Below are 19,101 nucleotides of genomic sequence, written 5' to 3' on the forward strand. Positions count from 1 at the left end.
AATGTCAGTCATGATGTACTGCCTCTTGAAATTAGTCAATACAGCAAACAGCAAGAATCGCTGTGGGCTGAAAATAACCACTGTAATCATGACATAACTGAGGTCAGTGATTTATGGATTTCAATATAGTAGTAGCTGCATATGATTGAAAATTTACTAGGTCACTAGTGCACCACGGATTTTATTCACAGCCTCTAGGCATCTTTTGAAATGTGCAACAAAATAAAAACCTCTGAACCTGTTTTGACAGGGCAGGCTCAGTGGATGACAAGGCTGCCCTGTGAGTTTCATTTAAATGCAAATGTGTCACAAAACTTTTGCGCTGAAATCCTTTTTAAACATTTAACATGGCTAAAAAGAACAGTGTAGACAAGATCAGCGAGTGCAATCTAAACTATAAATAAGCTTTTGGAAACGAAATCATATTTTCCTTCTTTTTTTAAAAAAAAGCTGGAAGCTGAAGCCGTGCCGGAAGTATCGGAAAAACATGAAATTTCTTCTGTCCCGACGTTCTTGTTTTTTAAGGTAAACTTATTTTATCTTTCTTGAATTAATGCTTTGGAAGAGAATACATTATTTCTAGATAAATGTTTATTATATTCAATGTATATAAAAAGGTTAGGAATTTCATAGTTAAGCTATGTAGAATTCCTGTTTTTTTAAAATATGTCCTCAGAAGCTATTTACAAGAAACTACATTTCAGTTATTAACCGTATTAAAATTAATTTGATACCTAAGCTGATAGTGTTGACTTAGTTATTAGATATTTTAGAAGCTCTGTTTTAATCATTTTGATTCTCATGCCCACTGATGGGTTTACTAACTTACTGTGCTCTGTTTCATTACTTCTCGTGAAATGAATTTTACCCCAGCTGCTATATTTTGAATTTTTCTTGTGGCTTTGAATATGGCGATATGATTTTCCTCTCTATCGTATGGCGATAGTTTTTAGAATTGTGTTGTTGTAGCCTTTGAAAATTGATCAAAGTGGCTACTGTCTGTTGACAGAATTCCCAGAAAATTGATCGATTGGATGGCGCTCATGCACCAGAGCTGACGAAAAAAGTCCAGCGACATGCATCTAGTTTGACGCTTTCATCTGCTTCGGCTGGTAATGAAAAAGAGGACCTTAATTCGCGGCTGAAGAAACTGGTCAATGCCGCACCCTGCATGTTGTTTATGAAGGGAACACCTCAGGAAGCTCGCTGTGGTAAGAATTATTTTAAATGTTTGTGTGGTGCAACAATTTATTATCTACTTCAGCTGACTGCAGTTCTGCAGTTCGGCTGTTCAAATCTCACCGGCTCAAGGTTGACTCAGCCTTCCATCCTTCCGAGGTGGGTGAAATGAGGACCCGGATTGTTGTTGGGGGCGATATGCTGACTCTGTAAACCGCTTAGAGAGGGCTGAAAGCCCTATGAAGCGGTATATAAGTCTAACTGCTATTGCTATTGCTATTCCTTTCAAGGTTCTCTTGAAACGCTTCAACTGCAGCTATACAATGTCTAGGTTCTGGTTTCTGGCTTCAGGAGATTTACAAGTTGTTGTTAGGTTAGGAATACTTGTATAGGTAGTCCTCAACTTATGACCACAGTTGAGCCCAATATTTATCTTGCTAAGAGAGAAATTTGTTAAGTGAGTTTTGCCCCATATTATAACTTTTCTTGCCACATTTGTTAAGTGAATCACTGCAACATGGTTATTAAGTGAATCTGGCTTCCTCATTGACTTTGCTTGTCAGAAGGTCGCAAAAGGGGAATCACATGACCCTGGGACATTGCAACTGTCATAAATGTGAGTCAGCTGTTGAGCATCCGAATGTGAATCACATGACCATGGGGGTGCTGGCAGTGGTCATAAGTGTGAGAATGGCCATGTCGCTTTTTAAAGTGCCATTGTAACTTTGAATGGTCCCTGTTGTGACTCAGCAGACGTCTCCTGTGAGTCTTTTCAGGATGCAAGATTAACTCTGCAGCTGGGGCTCGTTAGGGGCATATTCTGGGGATAAAAGGACGGATGGTGCCATGCCTGGTTGCAGGAGTCAACGTTCCTTCGTTCATTCATGCATTCAGTGATCATCAGTCGTGGTTTATTTGAGATACACTTGGAGAAGTGATTTGCTTTCTGTAATCCTGATTCAAGGAGGCACTTGGAGAAGTCCATTGCTTTGTAAGAGTTTTTTGTTTTGTATTCTGTTATCTGGTCAGAGATGTTATTTATGTTTATTTTTGGGTTCGCAGCCAGTCTGAGCCGAGGACTGATAAAGAGAGTTCCTTTTAAGTTTGTTGGCCTGTCGTCTGTTAACGAGCGGAGAAGGGGGGACAGAACAGGTCACTAAGCGAACTGTTGTAAGTCAAGGATTACCCGTAGATCACTTTGGATAGAGAGGGGAATAGGGAAAGAGATAATAGAGGTTAAGTCCTATATGAAGTGCCAGTATATGGAGAAGAGGTGTGCACAAATCCTTGCTTACAGAGATACTACTCTTGTTGACTGAAACAGAGTATAATTATTCCATTCTCTCTCAAACCACACAAAAGAAACCTTAAAACTTAAAAGTATGATAATATTTTAAGTGTGGAAGGTGAGCAAAGGGTTGGGAGTGATTTCTTTTGCATTTATAACATGGATTGATGAGCTATCCAGTGGGTTTCTGGGGAGAAGAAAGTTTCTTCCAATTCAAGGTAATAATAATGCCTGTATCCTTTAGGTCAGCACTGTAACTCTTGTTCTGTCTTTGGAAGGAGCTTGGGAGAGTGGGAACACCTGAATATGTGAGAATCATTCAGCTATATGTCAGGCCTGCAGCGGTTCCTTTAAGAATCTTTGGCCTGCCACACTCTTATTAAGGGGGGGATTAGCAAGGGGTAGAATGTGTTGTTTTCAAAAAAGAAATTCATTCCTAGAAGCTCAAGGTCATCTTTTGTCTCCCAAACCTTTGCACCTGATCGGAAGCAGTTGGGCATAGGTGCTAGCATGGAAGGAGATTGGGCCATGTGATGGACTGTGGGTGTGGGGACAAGATCATGAACTTTTAACTGGGTGGGATTCTGATGTAACTTCCAGAGTCGGAATCCCATAGCACGATGCCAACATGCCTGCTTTATTAAATTGGAACTTTAAGCATAGTTTTGGCTTCGACTCTGATTTAATTTTACATGGTATTTGGAACACTTACACTATATTTATTCTAAGAGTATATAAAAGATTCCAAGTTTGTTCATGAACCTCTATATAGCGCCTGTATCATTTTTGAGCAACATCTGTTAGTAACAAAAAAAAATGGATCTCTTGTAATAATATATAATGGATTCATCTTTAAGGACATTGTTTGACGAATGAACCAAATTTTGCCCCTACTTATTATCCTTACTCTCCTCTTTACACATCATTATTCAACATTTTCTTCATTATCTTTTGTCAAAAAAAAAATTCTGTCTCTTAATTAATTTGCTGTGTATTGGTTTGCTGTAAGCCCTGTAACTATATAAACAATTTCTTTCACAGTAGTGCAGCTAATCCTTGACTTACAACCATCCATTTAACAACTGTTCAAAGTTGCAATGGCCCTGAAGACAAAAATTACGTTCTTTGCACTTAAAACCATCACAGCATCCCCACTATCACATAATCCAAATTCAGGTGCTTGGCAATCAGCGTGTTTTTACAATGGTTGCAGGGCCCCCCGGGGTCTCATTTTTGCCATCCGCAACCTTTCCAGCTGGTTTCTGACATGCAAGGTCGACGGGGGAAAGCTGGATTCATTGAATATCATATAATTTGCTTAGCAACTGCAGCTGATTCACTTAGTAACGGTTGGCAAGAAAGGTCAAATTGGATGTGATTCACTTAATGCCCTTGCTTAGCAACGGAAGTTCTTACTTACATTCACTGGGTTCAGTTATTGAGTTTAGCGTAATACTTATTGTTACAGCTATGCATGCCTACTCATTCCAGCACAGCAATATAACTGGAATATAAATGAATGTGTGGAAGGGATGGGGGTTAGCTGTACTGTGCTATTCCTTAGCTGCTGTTGTATCTGTCTACACCATGCCCATTGACAACAACAGATTATCTGCATTTTGGCTCTTACTTCGTCAGGAAAATTACAAAAATAGTTACAAATGTACCATATTTTTCAGAGTATAAGACACCCCCCCCAAGTGGGTGGAAATGTCTGTGTGTCTTATAGAGCAAATATTGTGGCAGGGAGAGGGCGGTTGGTGCAGCACCAATCAGATGTTCTAGAATGGGCCGTGGCACACGGGCTGCGCCAATCAGGTGGCGGCAAACAGGCCATGCCAAATGGGCTGCGGCGACCAATGGGGGGGGGGAATGGGTAATAGCAATAGCAGTTAGACTTATATACCGCTTCATAGGGCTTTCAGCCCTCTCTAAGCGGTTTACAGAGTCAGCATATTGCCCCCCAACAACAATCCGGGTCCTCATTTTACCCACCTCTGAAGGATGGAAGGCTGAGTCAACCTTGAGCCGGTGAGATTTGAACCGCTGAACTGCAGAACTGAAGTCAGCTGAAGTAGCCTGCAGTGCTGCATTTAACCACTGCGCCACCTCGGCTCCTTCCGGATGGATACTGGGAGGCAAAGGCAGATTTTTTTGTTGTTGTTGTTTTCCTCCCCAAATGCTAGGTGTATCTTATAGTCCAGAGCATCCTATAGTCCGAAAAATACAGTATATTATAAAATTCTCTAGATTGCCTTATAAATACTGTATAACTGTTTTCAGAACAGGATATCAACTAAACAAAGTTACCGGTTCTAAAGTTCCTAACAGATTGTGCGTAGACTGATTGCCCTAAGAAAGACAATGGTTTCCCATTTAATAATTGGAACCAACAATCCTTATTATGGCTGGCATTTCATCACTGCCCATGTGAAATCTATTTACAACAATGTTATATTTCCTCTGTGCCCCAGCTCCCTGCTTATAGGTGTTTCTGCTTGCTGATATCATTAGTATTACACTTTCCATCTCTTTTAGTGTACGTTCTCATTATGCAGCCTTGGTCCACATGTTCTTAAATGTAACACTTCAGACCTGCTTTCATTAGCTTTTGCATTGCTCAGATTGCATTGTTTTTTTTTTAAAAAAAAAGTCAAATATTTTGTTGTGGGAATAAAGTATGATGTTGGCACTTTATCCTTAAGCATAATAACATTTTCAGCCTGCTACTTTAACCCTTAAAAATGACGTCCCATCAATCAATCTTTTTTGTCTGTTTATAAGTTGCCTACAGCTAAAATAAAGTGTTCGTGTTCTTTTCTTTAGAAGCCTCTTACTGTAGAAATGAATTAATGTATTGGTAGCAAAATAACCATCAGCAATCACCCCGTAGCTGTTTACTAATGAACTCCCAGATGAATGGGGAAAGAAGGGAGATCAGGATCCTTGTTTCACTTCAGGCAGTACAAGAACTTAATGCTTCAGTTCTACCGAGAAGAGCAACTTATACATCATATAAATAAATACTGTTTGCTCTTGGCTCAAAATGCAGATTATGAAGACCTCAAGCTACAGAACAAAACAAAAGTAATGGGAAAATTTGCCAGATAGAAATCTTGAATAGGTTCCTTAGAACATGCACTTATTTTAAAACTGTCATAATATATCTGGTGTCTTGGAACATTTTGTGAATTGGGCAATATTTTTTAGATACCATGCAAAGCTGTGAATATATAGCAACACATGTAGATGTATAAGGAAAGGTTTCTATTTTGTAAGGAGAAAATTTGAATGTAGTAGATGAGATTATATACACATGTACATATATAGTATATATTTTGTTTCATTACTCTTGTTTAAATGGAGTTAACAGTAAAATAACATGTTTGATACTAAAATATAAATATGAAATATCATATTAAGGAGATGGATAAGTGATACTATTTCATTGGGCCCTTCTCCTATGTTCTCCACTTCTTGACTGCTGCTCCGTTTATACCTTGAATTATTAAAATGTTTGTTAACTAACATTAAGCAAAAATTCTCCGATTGAGTCAGCCAGAACTTTTCATTAATGTACATACATTTTCAACAGTGGCCACAGTTGGGGAGGAAGAAAAACATGTTATCAGGGGTTGATAAAGATTCTGGAATAAAATTATGAGTGTTATATATACATACAACTCAAATGAGAAGGAGGAAGGACTTCCTGGAGAAGAGCCTCATGCTGGGAAAGGTTAAGGGCAAAAGAAGAAGGGGACGACAGAGAATGTGGTGGCTGGATGGAGTCACTGAAGTTGTAGGCATGAGCTTAAATGGGCTCTGGGGGATGGTAGAGGACAGGAAGGCCTGGAGGAATGTTGTCCGTGGGGTCGCAATGGGTCAGACATGACTTTGCAACTAACAGCAAAACATATTTTGTGTAGGAACCACATAGAATATAGAATAACAAGGCTGCTAGGGACCTTGGAGGTGTTCTCGTCTAACTCTGCTCAAATAAAAGATTCAATTCTGGACAGATAATCTCTTCTTGAAAACATCTTCAACTTCTGGAGCAAGCTATGCCACTGATTAATTGTTCTCACTGTAGGAAATTTCTCATTAGTTCTAGGTTGGATTTCTCTTCAATGAACTTCCACACGTTACTTCTTGTCCTCCCTTCAGTTGCTTCGGAGAATAGGCTGGTCCTCTCTCTTCTGCGACAGCCTCTCAAGTACTGGAAGACTGCTATCATGTCACCCCCTAGTCCAGTGGTAGTCAACCTGGTCCCCTACTGCCCACTTGTGGGCGTTCCAGCTTTCATGGTGGGCGGTAGGGGTTTGGTCTGATACTGAAGCACTTTCCTTTTTTTAATTTAATTGACTTCCCTACTTTATAAATCACCATTACTATGGGACCGGCGAGCGGTTACAAAATTTTACTACTAACAGAGATACAAAAGTGGGTGGTAGGTATAAAAAGGTTGACTACCCCTGCCATAGTCCTTCTCTTTGTAAATCTAAACATATCCCTTTATTTTACCATAATTTAATTTTGTGGGAGACTTCTGTTATTTGAAGGTTGATACAGCTTCATTAAAAATTGTGGTTTTTCCCCTCTTTTTGTTTCTTGTCTCTCCCCACCCCTCTTCCAGGTTTCAGCAGACAAATCATAGAAATTCTTAACAAACATAATGTCGTGTTTAGCAGCTTCGATATCTTTTCTGATGAGGAAGTGCGCCAAGGTCTAAAAACATACTCCAATTGGCCTACATATCCACAGTTATATGTAAACGGAGAGCTTATAGGCGGACTGGACATTGTTAAGGTTAGAAAGTAAAATCACCTGTTTTCTTTCTTTCTTCTTCTTTTTAAAAATCTAATTAAAATATTTTACAACTACAACATTTTTTATTATAGGAGCTTGAGGCTTCAGGCGAATTGGATACAGTCTGCCCTAAGGCACACAAATTAGAAGATAGGTATGGTGCATTTTCTGTCTATCATAAAGAAGGAAATGGGTATATTCCATGACTGAATTTAATTGCTGCCCACTTTTTAGTTTTGCTAGTTTCCTTTTTCGTGCTACAAAAGAAAACCTGTACAACAATGTGTGTAATATGTGCATCTTCTTTTTTTCCCCCTTTTAGTGTTTTTCAGCTTGATTTCTTTTTTTAAAATACCTACTTAAGCATAAGAATACCCATTGCCGTTCTATAAAATGACGATTGCCAAACCAGATTAGTCCCAACTAGCTTGGTCAGCCACCAAGGATGGAAAACTTTTTGTCTGCATTCCTTGGAAAACCCATAGGTTCTTATTTTCTATACTAATGGCTTAAGGAGAATTTATCTTCAGTTCTTTCAAGTACAAACACTATAATTTTCTAAAATGCATTGTTCTTCCAGTTCCTCAAGAGAACATTACTTACATTAAAAAAAATAGTTATGCAAAATATTTCTAGATCAAAACAGTTTTATCCCAGAATGTTCCATTCTGAGATTTTGAAGGGCCTTTGGCCCTATTTGGAATGACATGTTCCGGTTTTCTTTAGAAGTCGGAAAAGGGGATTTTGAAGTGGGAACATTTCCAGTAAGTTTGCAGTCATTATAATACTTCTTGTAAGACTGAAACTGATAACTCTGGTATAGGAATGTTCATCTCATCTATGGAGGTTAGCAATAGCAGTTAGACTTATATGCTGCTTCATAGGGCTTTCAGCCCTCTCTAAGCGGTTTACAGAGTCAGCATATCACCCCCACAGTCTGGATCCTCATTTCACCCACCTCGGAAGGATGGAAGGCTGAGTCAACCTTGAGCCGGTGAGATTAGAACCGCTGAACTGCAGATAACAAGTCAGCTGAAGTGGCCTGCAGTACTGCACCCTAACCACTGCGCCACCTCGGCTCTCTCTCTTCCCATTGTCTTTATCCTGTTGACCCAGTGTCCCCAACCCCCGGGCCGCGGCCTGTTCAGAATCAGGCCACAGAAGCGGTGGGTGAGTGCAGACATGCTTGTGCAGCTCCATTTGCGTGTGGAGCAGACGGGTGAGTGTGTGTACACACATTCCTCTGTGCAAACAGCGGGTGCATGTATCTGCTGCTTGCGCAATTGGAGGTACACATGTGCGCTGGCCATCGTTTGCACGGAACCATCCCCTCTGGTCCCCCCCCCCCCAGGTCTGCAGAAAGGTTGGAGACCGCTGATGTTGATTACACATATTCATAGGCATAGATTTGCTGAGATTTTACTGTTATTTCATTATTCTTGTATATTAGCAATTCTCATTGTTAAAATGCCATCACAGAGCCTGTTAATTAAAACAGCTTTACTGCAGGATACTAACAAGGCAGAGTTCAGAAGAAAAAAACATGTTGCATTATTTATGAAATATATTTGAATAATTGTGATTATATTAGAAACTGAAGGAAGTTGACAAAAGTGGTTTAGCAATTAGCAATTAGATTTCATTCTGGTTTCAAGACACTAAGTCATCACTGCTGTTCTTTGGATTATTTTGAAGTAATTCCTACTATGTTCAGTAGAGATTAAGTGTTGTGATTCTGGCTGGACTTCTAAGAAAAAAAGGTAATGCTTGAGAATCCATTGCTAGCCACTTTTTAGAAATTTGTATCCTTGTTATTGATGTAGTTGCTTTATGGGATTAGCCACTTCTGTTGTTATATTAAACTTTGTTTGCCATTTTTGGAAATAAATGTTACATTTTCTTTCGGTTAAACTTATAAATTCATGAAAATAGTTGGAAGTCGCTACTTCTGTGTATGTTACATTGATCTTATTTGCAAAAATATACTAAATATTAGTCTATTGCATCTCTAATATAAATCAGTAGATGTAAACAGCCAATTTTAGAGATTCTTTAAATGTATACATGGAAATGCATTGTTAGAAAATAATTTTAAAATCCATATCGTCTTGTGAGACAAAAATAAGTAAACATAAAATTGTTGAAAGAACAGTGATACGTTTCAGGGAAATTCTGTTTTTGATCTATATTCTCTTACATGTTAATGCCAAGATTTTATCAATCTTTTCCTTCTTTAGGCTCAAAGATTTGATAAACAAGGCCCCTGTGATGCTGTTCATGAAAGGGAATAAACAGGTAAGATTTGTAAGAATGCCTTTGTTTGATAAACATTGCAGCTTATGACAATAATGCATTAGCTGTTCCCAACCTTATGATTTCTATATACAACAGAACTACAATGTCAGAATTCCCACCCACCATGGTTTATATAAGAATTCTAAGAACTACAATCCCAGATTATGAGGAAATGTCATCTGGAAAATGTGGTTGAAAGGTTGGAGCATACATATTCTTGGAACTAAAAAAGTGTAACTCCATGTGTTTTTTTTTGGCTAGAAAACTAACTAAATACAAATTCGTCATGAGAAAGGATTTCCTGAAGTATAGTTTTTGAAAAATTTGTTTGTAACATTTGAGGCCAACACTACTTTATTGTTCCTGTTTAGTGACCATCTACAGTTGTGACACTGATAAAAACATAACTTTGCGACTTTAAATCTTTGCATTTAGAACAGTGTTTCTCAACCTTGGCGACTTTAAGTCCTGTGGACTTCAACTCCCAGAATGCCCCAGCCAGCACAGCTGTGCTGGCTGGGGCATTCTGGGAGTTGAAGTCCACAGGACTTAAAGTCGCCAAGGTTGAGAAACACTGATTTAGAACCTTTGCGTGTAGGTCTTTAACGGAAAACTGAAGACATGATAATTAAAGTTGTAGTTTCACTTTCCAACCAATTTAATGATTTAGTTGCCAGTTCCAATTGTGGTTACTAAAGGAGGACTTACCTGCAACCATGCTTTCATGTATAGTTAGGTAGATAGACATGTATAAAGGTCACAGTGGACTATACTGCATATCTGATAAACTGGTATAAATATCGTTCTGAGGCGAAGACGGGAAAAATTGTTCACATTAATTTTTAGAATGTCTTATTTTTGGTTCCTTATCTGTGAGTTGTTCCAACCTGTTGCCTTCTAAATATTTTGGCAATTAAAATAATGCTTGATTAGTAATTTTGAGGAGTTCAGGTTGGAGAATGTAAACATCCAAAGACTATCCTAATTTTTTTAAAAATTGGTTTGCCACAGCTTTAAAATTAATACATACATACATACATACATACATACATACATACATACATACATACATACATAAATCTAGTAGAAAATAATGATTTGTTCTTTTATTCTTATTTTAGATGGCAAAGTGTGGATTCAGCAAGCAGATTATAGAAATTCTAAATAATACTGGGTATGTAACTAATGTATTATCTTAAATTTTGTTAAAATAAGACAGCTTATTATTTTCTTGAATTATACATGTTATAAACTAAAAGCTTTATAAAGATTAAAAACATCTTTAGTATGTTAATTCTTAGCCTTTTAATCTTTATGGTACTTTCACCTTTTCAATAACCATGAATTCTCTGATTGAATCTCTCGTCCCTTCTACATTTTTGTGTTCTTCCTCTATATACTGGAATGCTCTTTGCATCTGGTTGCCTACTGTTATCGTACTTAATAATTAAATTGAAGAAAGACATTTTACCAGATTTAGCAACTAATCCTAACCCTAACCCCTCATTTCCATTCATCAGTTCTGTTGGTTCTCCCAGTGGCAAACTGCTGAACAATCCGTAAGACATGGACTCTAATGGACTCATCTCAGTAGTCGGTTTAGGACTGCAGTGTTAACCTTGTTAACTACATAATCAGAATTACATCTCATGCTCAAGATCTTTCGTTCAGGTTGCCACCTCTCAGAGTTCAGTTTAAATCCCCTTGATCAAGTTCAGTATGCTTTGATTATAAGCCATCGAGGCACAGTGGTTAGAATGCAATACTGCAGGCTAACTCACGGCTCACTCCAGGAGTTCGATCCTGACTGGCTCTCTCAGCCTTTTATCCTTCTGAGGTCGGTAAAATGAGGACCCAGATTGTTGGGGGCAATATGCTGACTCTGTAAACTGCTTAGAGCTGTAAAGCACTACGAAAGCAGTATATAAGTCTTATTGCCTTTGCTACATTCCTAACCACTCTTTCTTGGTAAGTGTCAGGATTCTTTTTAAAAATTGTCTTCAGTCGGACTGACTGACTCAAAAGAGCCACAAAAGCAGTGAACTCTGGACAGGTAATTCTTCCCCCCCCCACCCCCCAAAAATCCCACCATAAGGGTTCAAGGGTGTTTTAATTTGAAAAATAAAAACAAGGTATACATTATGAAACTTATTAGTTTATATGTGTTGTATATAAGCCTCTGTCCTATATTACTATCCTATCCTATCCTTACTATCCTAAATTACTTTATAAATTATGATGACAATAGTACTATCTACTTCATGGTAGTACTATTATATAGCAATGTTTTCTTCTTTAAAAATATTGTTCTGGCTCAATGTCTCTCTCTGGAATTTCTTCTGAATTTTTTCTTCGGTTTCTGACAGATAGAGTACTTGCAAATTTCCATGTTGTGCGTCTATACTTGTATTTTTCCTTACTTTGCCTCTCTACCATTTTTCCCCTGGACTATTCACTTAGTTTGAGGGGAAAACACCTGTATTATTCTGTTTGCTAGTGTGTGTGTATGTTCCAGCATAACTCTGGAACGCCTCAAGCAATTTCATCCAAAACTTGGTACACAGATGACTTACTCTCTGGAAACAAACACTGTGGGGGTAAGACACCCCTAACACTCCTCGGAGTGTGTGTTCTGTTAAGATACAGCCTTTTGTGCCTTAAAATGGCTTCTACTGTACTGCTGTAAAAATGACTTCTACTGTATAGAACAGTGGAGTTGCCATGATAACAGCTTCACAGTGGGCTCCCTCTGGTATGTGGGAAAACCCAACATTAGAAATTACATTTGGTCCAGACATTTCCCCCCTATAAATAAATACCCGGGCAATGCCAGGTTATCAACTAGTAGGGGAATAAAATAGGGAAAAAGGCAACACGGATACTGACAATTTTCCTAAGCGGTTACTCTTTGAGAGTAGGCTACTTTTCAAAACTGTTAACTATTTATTTCAAGCTGAAATAATAAGTCACAATGTCTTTTTATTTAGTGTGGATTACGAGACTTTTGACATACTGGAGAATGAAGAGGTACGTTGTTCAAATGCAACTCTCTTATTTCTGAGCTTAGAAATCTATAACGTGAGAGACATTAATCAAGTCTACATTTCTTAGGTAAGGCAAGGATTAAAGAAATACTCAAACTGGCCAACCTACCCACAGCTGTATGTGAAAGGCGAACTCGTTGGAGGCCTAGATATTGTTAAGGTGAGAAAAGAATTGTTGAGAAGTTTGTAACCATTTCATTAAAAAAAAAATATAGATCTCTGCGTTATCCATTTTGATACTTGATGTTCAGATTTATGATTTTTGCTGTTGCTTATTCTTCAATTGTTGTTTTAATGTCCTAAAAATTTAGGTCCAGGATTAAAGTTAAATAAATGGAAATAGCTTTATTACATTTTATCAGGGCCATATTAGTGAAATTGAGAGTTTATTTATTTGATTGAGAGTTTATTTATATGCCACCCTTTTCCCTGGGGGGACTCAGGGCGGCTTACAACTCGAAGGGGGGGGGGAAACAAACATTTAACACGTAAAACAGTACATAATTAAAAAGCACAACATTCATACCATTCGGGTGGGTTACAGTCTTTAGCCCCAGGCCTGACGGGATAGCCAGATTTTAAGGGCTGTGCGGAAGGTCTGGAGGGTGGTGAGGGTACGAATCTCCACAGGGAGATCGTTCCATAGGGTTGGAGCTGCCACCGAGAAGGCTCTCCTCCGCGTAGTCGCCAGTCGGCATTGACCGGCAGATGGGACTCGGAGGAGGCCTAATCTATGGGATCTAATTGGTCGTGTGGAGGTGATTGGCAGTAGGCGGGTCTCTCAAGTACCCAGATCCACTACCATGAAGGGCTTTATGGGTGACAAGTAGCACCTTGAAGCATGTCCGGAGATCGACAGGTAGCCAGTGCAGCTCGCGGAGGATAGGTGTTATGTGGGTGAAGCGAGGTGCACCCACAATCGAAATGAGGAGTCCTTGGTGCTCTCGGAGTTTGCTTGTTTTCTTGCAGGAATTTTGTTACCTCAACTAGGAAACATCTTAGGGAATGAAACATCTGCAAGAAAACGAACAAGCTCAGGGAACACCAAGGAGCCCTCAATCATTAATTTGCACAAGTTTGTTTCTGGTGCTTTTGGCATTTGAAATATAATGTCTTAAAGTTTTTTTTTTTATAACCTCTCATCAGGCTGATATATTGTTGTAAAAACACACCTTAAATCGTCATTGAATGGTTATACTACTGCTATTACTACTAATAATAATGAAAAGTTGTTTCTTGACATCCATCAGTTATTTGTTCTAAGAGCTATCTCTTCTTACTCCCATGGGTGCACTTAAAGATATTATTTGGTTTTTAGCTTTAGTCTTCAACATTGTTTTTTTTCCGGAAACAATATGTTTTGCAAAAAAAAAGTGTCATATTTCTGAAAAAAGAAGGTAAGATTTTATTGTATACTTTTAAACAGTGGCCCTGAAGGAAAAAAAAATAGATCTATATTTCTTGCTCCATCTTCTTTATAATTGTCTGTGTGCACACAATGTACAAGCGTTGACTTCAAAACCTAAACACTCCGGGGTCTATTCTTGTCTTCAGTGTTTTATAGTCAATATTAAAGTCATTGTATCTCCCGGGAAGGAAGAATCAATAAGTCTCATTAGTTTTGTTTTAAAATGGCTTTATATTATTTAGCTCAGTGTTTCCCAACCTTGGCAACTTGAAGATGTCCGGACTTCAACTCCCAGAATTCCCCAGCCAGCGAATGCTGGCTGGGGAATTCTGGGAGTTGAAGTCCGGACATCTTCAAGTTGCCAAGGTTGGGAAACACTGATTTAGCTCCTGTAATTATTTTTAAACAAACGTTCAGCGGTATACTGCATTTCAAAGATTATACCCTGTATGGTTTTAAAGAATATAAGACATTTTCACTTTTGTTACATGTAGGTTCTATTAAATTTCCTTACATGAGGCCCTAGGAATTGAGATGAATCAAACGATACAGTTCACATTTTAATCATTTTGAAAATCTACTGGGAAGTGTTTTTTCATTGACAGTAACATTTTTCTACATAGTTCTATTTATCAATGTTCAATAAAAAATTCCATTTCTGCAGGCAGGATCCTCTGATTTCTTTTTGGGTTAATTTAAAAAGAAAAACCATATCCAATAATTGAATTTATTAAAACTATAATTAGAGCTTTAAAATTTCCAAAAACAGTTGTTCTACATTATTTCCTTTCTATTTTCCGGCGTGGAACATTTAACAGGCTTGTTCAGTTTCATTAGCATAGAAATTTCTCAGGATGTTGCAAACTAATTGTAGGCTTTGGCCTATAATTTTTGTTAAGTATGTAATTTTTTTTATGAAGTCATTGTCTTTTTTTGAAGCCAGTGTCTTTTGCTCTGAATTGATCTTGCAAATAGCCAAATATATAATGAAATATGATTAACAATACCATATAATACCATATATATATATAAGATTTTTTTTACAACCCCTGGTAAGCCCCAATTATGGGAGGAAGATCACTACTTCCATCATCTGTCAATCGGCTCGTCACAAGAGTCCATCACGACAGAAACCCAATATTTTTACTGTTGCCTTTGTTATATTTGTGTTTTTTTTATATTTGTGCTGATAAATAAATAAAGGGAGACTAGTATAGATCTATTTCAGGCTGTTTAGCTCTCATCAGCTAGCCATACCCTTACTGGGATTTGAAGCTAGCTGATGAGAGCTAAATAGCTTGAAATAGATCTATACTAGTCTCCCTTTATTTATTTATCAGCACAAATATAAAACACACAGACACACACACACACACACAGACACACACACAGACACACACACACACACACACATATATATATTCATGCTTATAACATTTACCTTTTCCTATTTGTGTGATGCTGTCCCTGCTCATGTTTCTAAGGAAACATGAACAGGAAGAAAAGAAGTGTAAATATCAAAGAAGTAAGGGACGAGGACAAAATATAAATGGAATGAATCACACTGTTTAAATTTTAAGAATGATGGGAGGCTGAGCATAATGCAAAAGAGTTTTCAATTTTTTTTTGGACTTTTACAAGACTTATTTGAATTTCAATCCAAGCTGCGCATGAAGTGTTTTCTGTGAGGAAAACGGGGACTAAGATTTATTTGAATTGCGGTTTGGGATGAATGGAGTGTGGGGCAGAAAGGAAGGTGGAGCGGGATATTGATGAAGGGATCTTGGGATTGAACGAACCGGTATGAATTTTGGGCATATATTTTACGAATTTACATGTTTGAAGTATAATATAAAAAGCTCAGGATTTTAAAGTGAAGAGCGAGATCCTAATCTTATGCAATTTGGGCTTGGGAGGAATGGAGACGTGAAACGAAGGATAGGAAGATGAGTAGTGAAAGTATGAAGATAAATTGATTTTTGTATAAACTAATATTTGAATACAAGGTTAAGAAAGGCTATCTGGAGATTCTACAGGAAGATGGGAGTAAATATCAAAGAAGTAAGGGACGAGGACAAAATATAAATGGAATGAATCACACTGTTTAAATTTTAAGAATGATGGGAGGCTGAGCATAATGCAAAAGAGTTTTCAATTTTTTTTTATTTACTTTTTTTGTTTTTGTTTTCTTTTTCGGAGTGTTCTTTTTATTTTATTTTCATTATTATTGTTAATAAGATATTTTGAAGGTGATTGGTACTGAACTGTGCCGGGTGTGTGACCTGGGAAGTCGGAGGGGGTTAGGGAGGGGGGTTCATTGGGGGTGGGTGGGTGGGTGGAGATATAGCTTCAATATAAAACAAGAAGAATACACTTGTATACTGTTGTTCCTTATCTTTTCTTTTTATTTTTCTCTTTTTTTTTCTTATTGCTTTTTTCTTTCCTTTTTTTTTTCTGGGTGTAAGGAATAGAGAAATGCACCATAGTGAGAAGTAGAGGAAAAGAAGAGGGAGAAGTAAGGAGGGAGGAAGAGGGGAATGTAAGGAGGATGAGAGGGGAAGGAGGGTGAGAAAGGCGAGAAAGGAAGATAGGAGGGGAAAGGGAAGTAGGAGGGGTGATCGTTGGAGGGAGAAAGGAAAGTTGGAGGGGGAGAAGAAGGGGTGTATGAAAGCGATAGGTTGGGTTTATGAGTTGTGTTTAGGTTGGGGTTTTTTTTTTTCTTACTATTATATTATTGCAAATATCCAGTATATAAGTGAAGGTACAAAATTGAAAATGAAAATGAATAAAACATTTAATTACAAAAAAAAAAAAAGAAGTGTAGAATGTATTCCAGACATAAAGAAAATTCAAGGTTCATTTGAGGGCTTATAGTAAGTAGTGAGAATACTTTCTAATGCTTAAGTCCCAGAGAACTTTTGCTGTTAGGAATTATAATACTGGGTTTAGATCCTGAATGTCCAGCCTTTTGACTTGCCTAGGCTGGATTGAGTGAAGAAGAATTGTCTTGGGCTGCATATGAAACATATAATAAAGATAATGTATATAAATCATACAATAACATATATGATCATATGGGGCTGCATTCTAAGTGTCAAGGGCTGTATGAAACCCATGGAGATGGGTTGGAGACATCTGGTTTAGATGACGAAATCTTACTTGGTCTAAGATAAAATTCATATCTGAGGCTAGAAAGACCCCCTCCATGAAGCTGTGCCAGCTAAGGTTTTATAGTTGCAATAAAGCAAGTTCATGTTACAGATTTCTAGAACACATTGGTAGAAACCCAGTCAATGAATAAAACAGCTAGAGGCACTGGACTTCATGCATCAAACTTGCCTTTTGGTAGAGCTTTTGCAATCATATCAGTCCCTGAATGTTTTCTCCCTTTCTTTTTCCAGGAACTGAATGAATCTGGTGAGTTATCAGCTACCCTGAAAGGAGAAAATTGATGCAAATGGAAATACATTGATCAAGACAACGGAAACGCAAACATCATTAGTGACATTTGCACTGGGAACAGGTTACGACAGAAAAAACCAACAAACCAGAACACTGGTTTCTGACTTCCTTTTCATATCAGACCATCCTAGAGAAGTATGTAAAATGTAGACCTTCATGCAAACTGTAAACTTGTGAACATCTTCAGAATGAATTAAAAGTGAAGTGCAAGCATTTTTGAGTACTTTAATGTTTCATTCCATTCACACAGGCATCTAACTGAAATAGCCCTTGTTTAACTGGCAGTTCTGCTCACCATCTTATAGCCATTGAACTTTCTAATGTTGTGGTCAGGTTCAAGAATGAGGACTCCATCCTATCAGAATTAAGCTACATTTTAAGTAATATGGCTAAAAGAGGCATAGCATAACACGTTTAGGGGATTTCCCTTACCTTACGATCTACCCTTAGAGATCCGGACCCTCCCCACTCTCGCGGCCTTCAAAAAGTCTATTAAGACCTGGCTTTTCCGGCAGGCCTGGGGCTGTTGACCTCTTGAATGAGGCCCAGCCCCATTACGGTTGAGTGTGTGTTGTGTTTTAATAGCAGTAGACTTATATACCGCTTCATAGGCCTTTCAGGCCTCTCTAAGCGGTTTACAGAGAGTCAGCATATTGCCCCCAACAATCTGGGTCCTCATTTTACCCACCTCGGAAGGATGGAAGGCTGAGTCAACCCTGAGCCGGTGAGATTTGAACCACTGACCTGCTGATCTAGCAGTAGCCTGCAGTGTTGCATTTAACCACTGCGCCACCTTGGCTCTAAATTTAACTTGCTTGTTGTCTTCTACTTTTTAAACTTTTACTACTTCTGAAATTGTCTTTTTTTGTAAGCCGCCCGGAGTCCTTCAGGATTGGGCGGCATATAAATTTTATTAAACTAAACTAAACTATTAAACTATTCATTGATTGGAGATTTAATCTGAATTATATATATCTCTTACTAAATTTGTAGTCATTCTTCCAAGCCTTTTGGCCGCAATTTTTATAATTTAGATTAAAATGCACGAAAACCATCTTCTCCATGCCACTGAAACAACTTTGAATAAAGTAGCAATAGAAAATAGAATCGACTCTTAATAGCAAATTATGTGCTGAGCGTTAAGAGGAATATCAGCATGATTTAATGTAATGCTAAATTCTAGATAAATTCTAAATTACTGAGCCACACGAAAGGATTAAAAAAACAAGTCCATGTACTCAAAGGCAGCAGTGACAGGGCAGCAAGAAACAACAGTTTCTGCAGCGTAATATTTTGTCAGCATATTCCATATGCTGACCTTCAAGATAATGGTCAAAACACCGCTAAACTGCAGAAGAAGCCTAGAATTTATTAATTTGTTATATTTATATAACCACCCATTTCACAATCAAGTTGCTGTGGAAGCGAGGAAATGCCGATTATCCCATCCCTCTCTCCCTCCCCCATTCCTCCCTCCATCATATATATTGGTTGCAAAAGAAAATGGGGAGCCAGGGAAGTATACAGTAGAAGTACTTGGCTCGGACTGCACTTCTTGTATTCATATGGGAGATTTGCAGAACATACAACTTAGCATTTTCCAACACTACGTACTGCCT

The 19,101-nt window shown here is 38.0% G+C and overlaps 1 protein-coding gene across 1 annotated transcript in view; it reads left to right on the forward strand.

Moving 5' to 3' along the window:
• The window catches only part of GLRX3 (glutaredoxin 3), a 28,155-nt gene extending 10,460 nt beyond the window's left edge, over positions 1-17,695 (forward strand). Inside the window, exons 3-11 of the mRNA XM_087725986.1 lie at positions 451-525; positions 1,010-1,211; positions 7,101-7,273; positions 7,366-7,427; positions 9,511-9,568; positions 10,690-10,742; positions 12,556-12,595; positions 12,680-12,772; positions 17,422-17,695. Coding sequence (XP_087582112.1) covers positions 451-525; positions 1,010-1,211; positions 7,101-7,273; positions 7,366-7,427; positions 9,511-9,568; positions 10,690-10,742; positions 12,556-12,595; positions 12,680-12,772; positions 17,422-17,472 — 807 coding nt within the window. The 3' untranslated portion in view covers positions 17,473-17,695. The remainder of the gene's footprint in view (positions 1-450; positions 526-1,009; positions 1,212-7,100; positions 7,274-7,365; positions 7,428-9,510; positions 9,569-10,689; positions 10,743-12,555; positions 12,596-12,679; positions 12,773-17,421) is intronic.
• The last annotated feature ends 1,406 nt before the right edge of the window (positions 17,696-19,101 follow it).

Source organism: Thamnophis sirtalis, unplaced genomic scaffold, assembly GCF_051295495.1.
Source record: "Thamnophis sirtalis isolate CommonGarterSnake01/CBP01778 unplaced genomic scaffold, rThaSir2_p1.2 scaffold_11, whole genome shotgun sequence".
Lineage (NCBI taxonomy): Eukaryota > Metazoa > Chordata > Lepidosauria > Squamata > Natricidae > Thamnophis > Thamnophis sirtalis.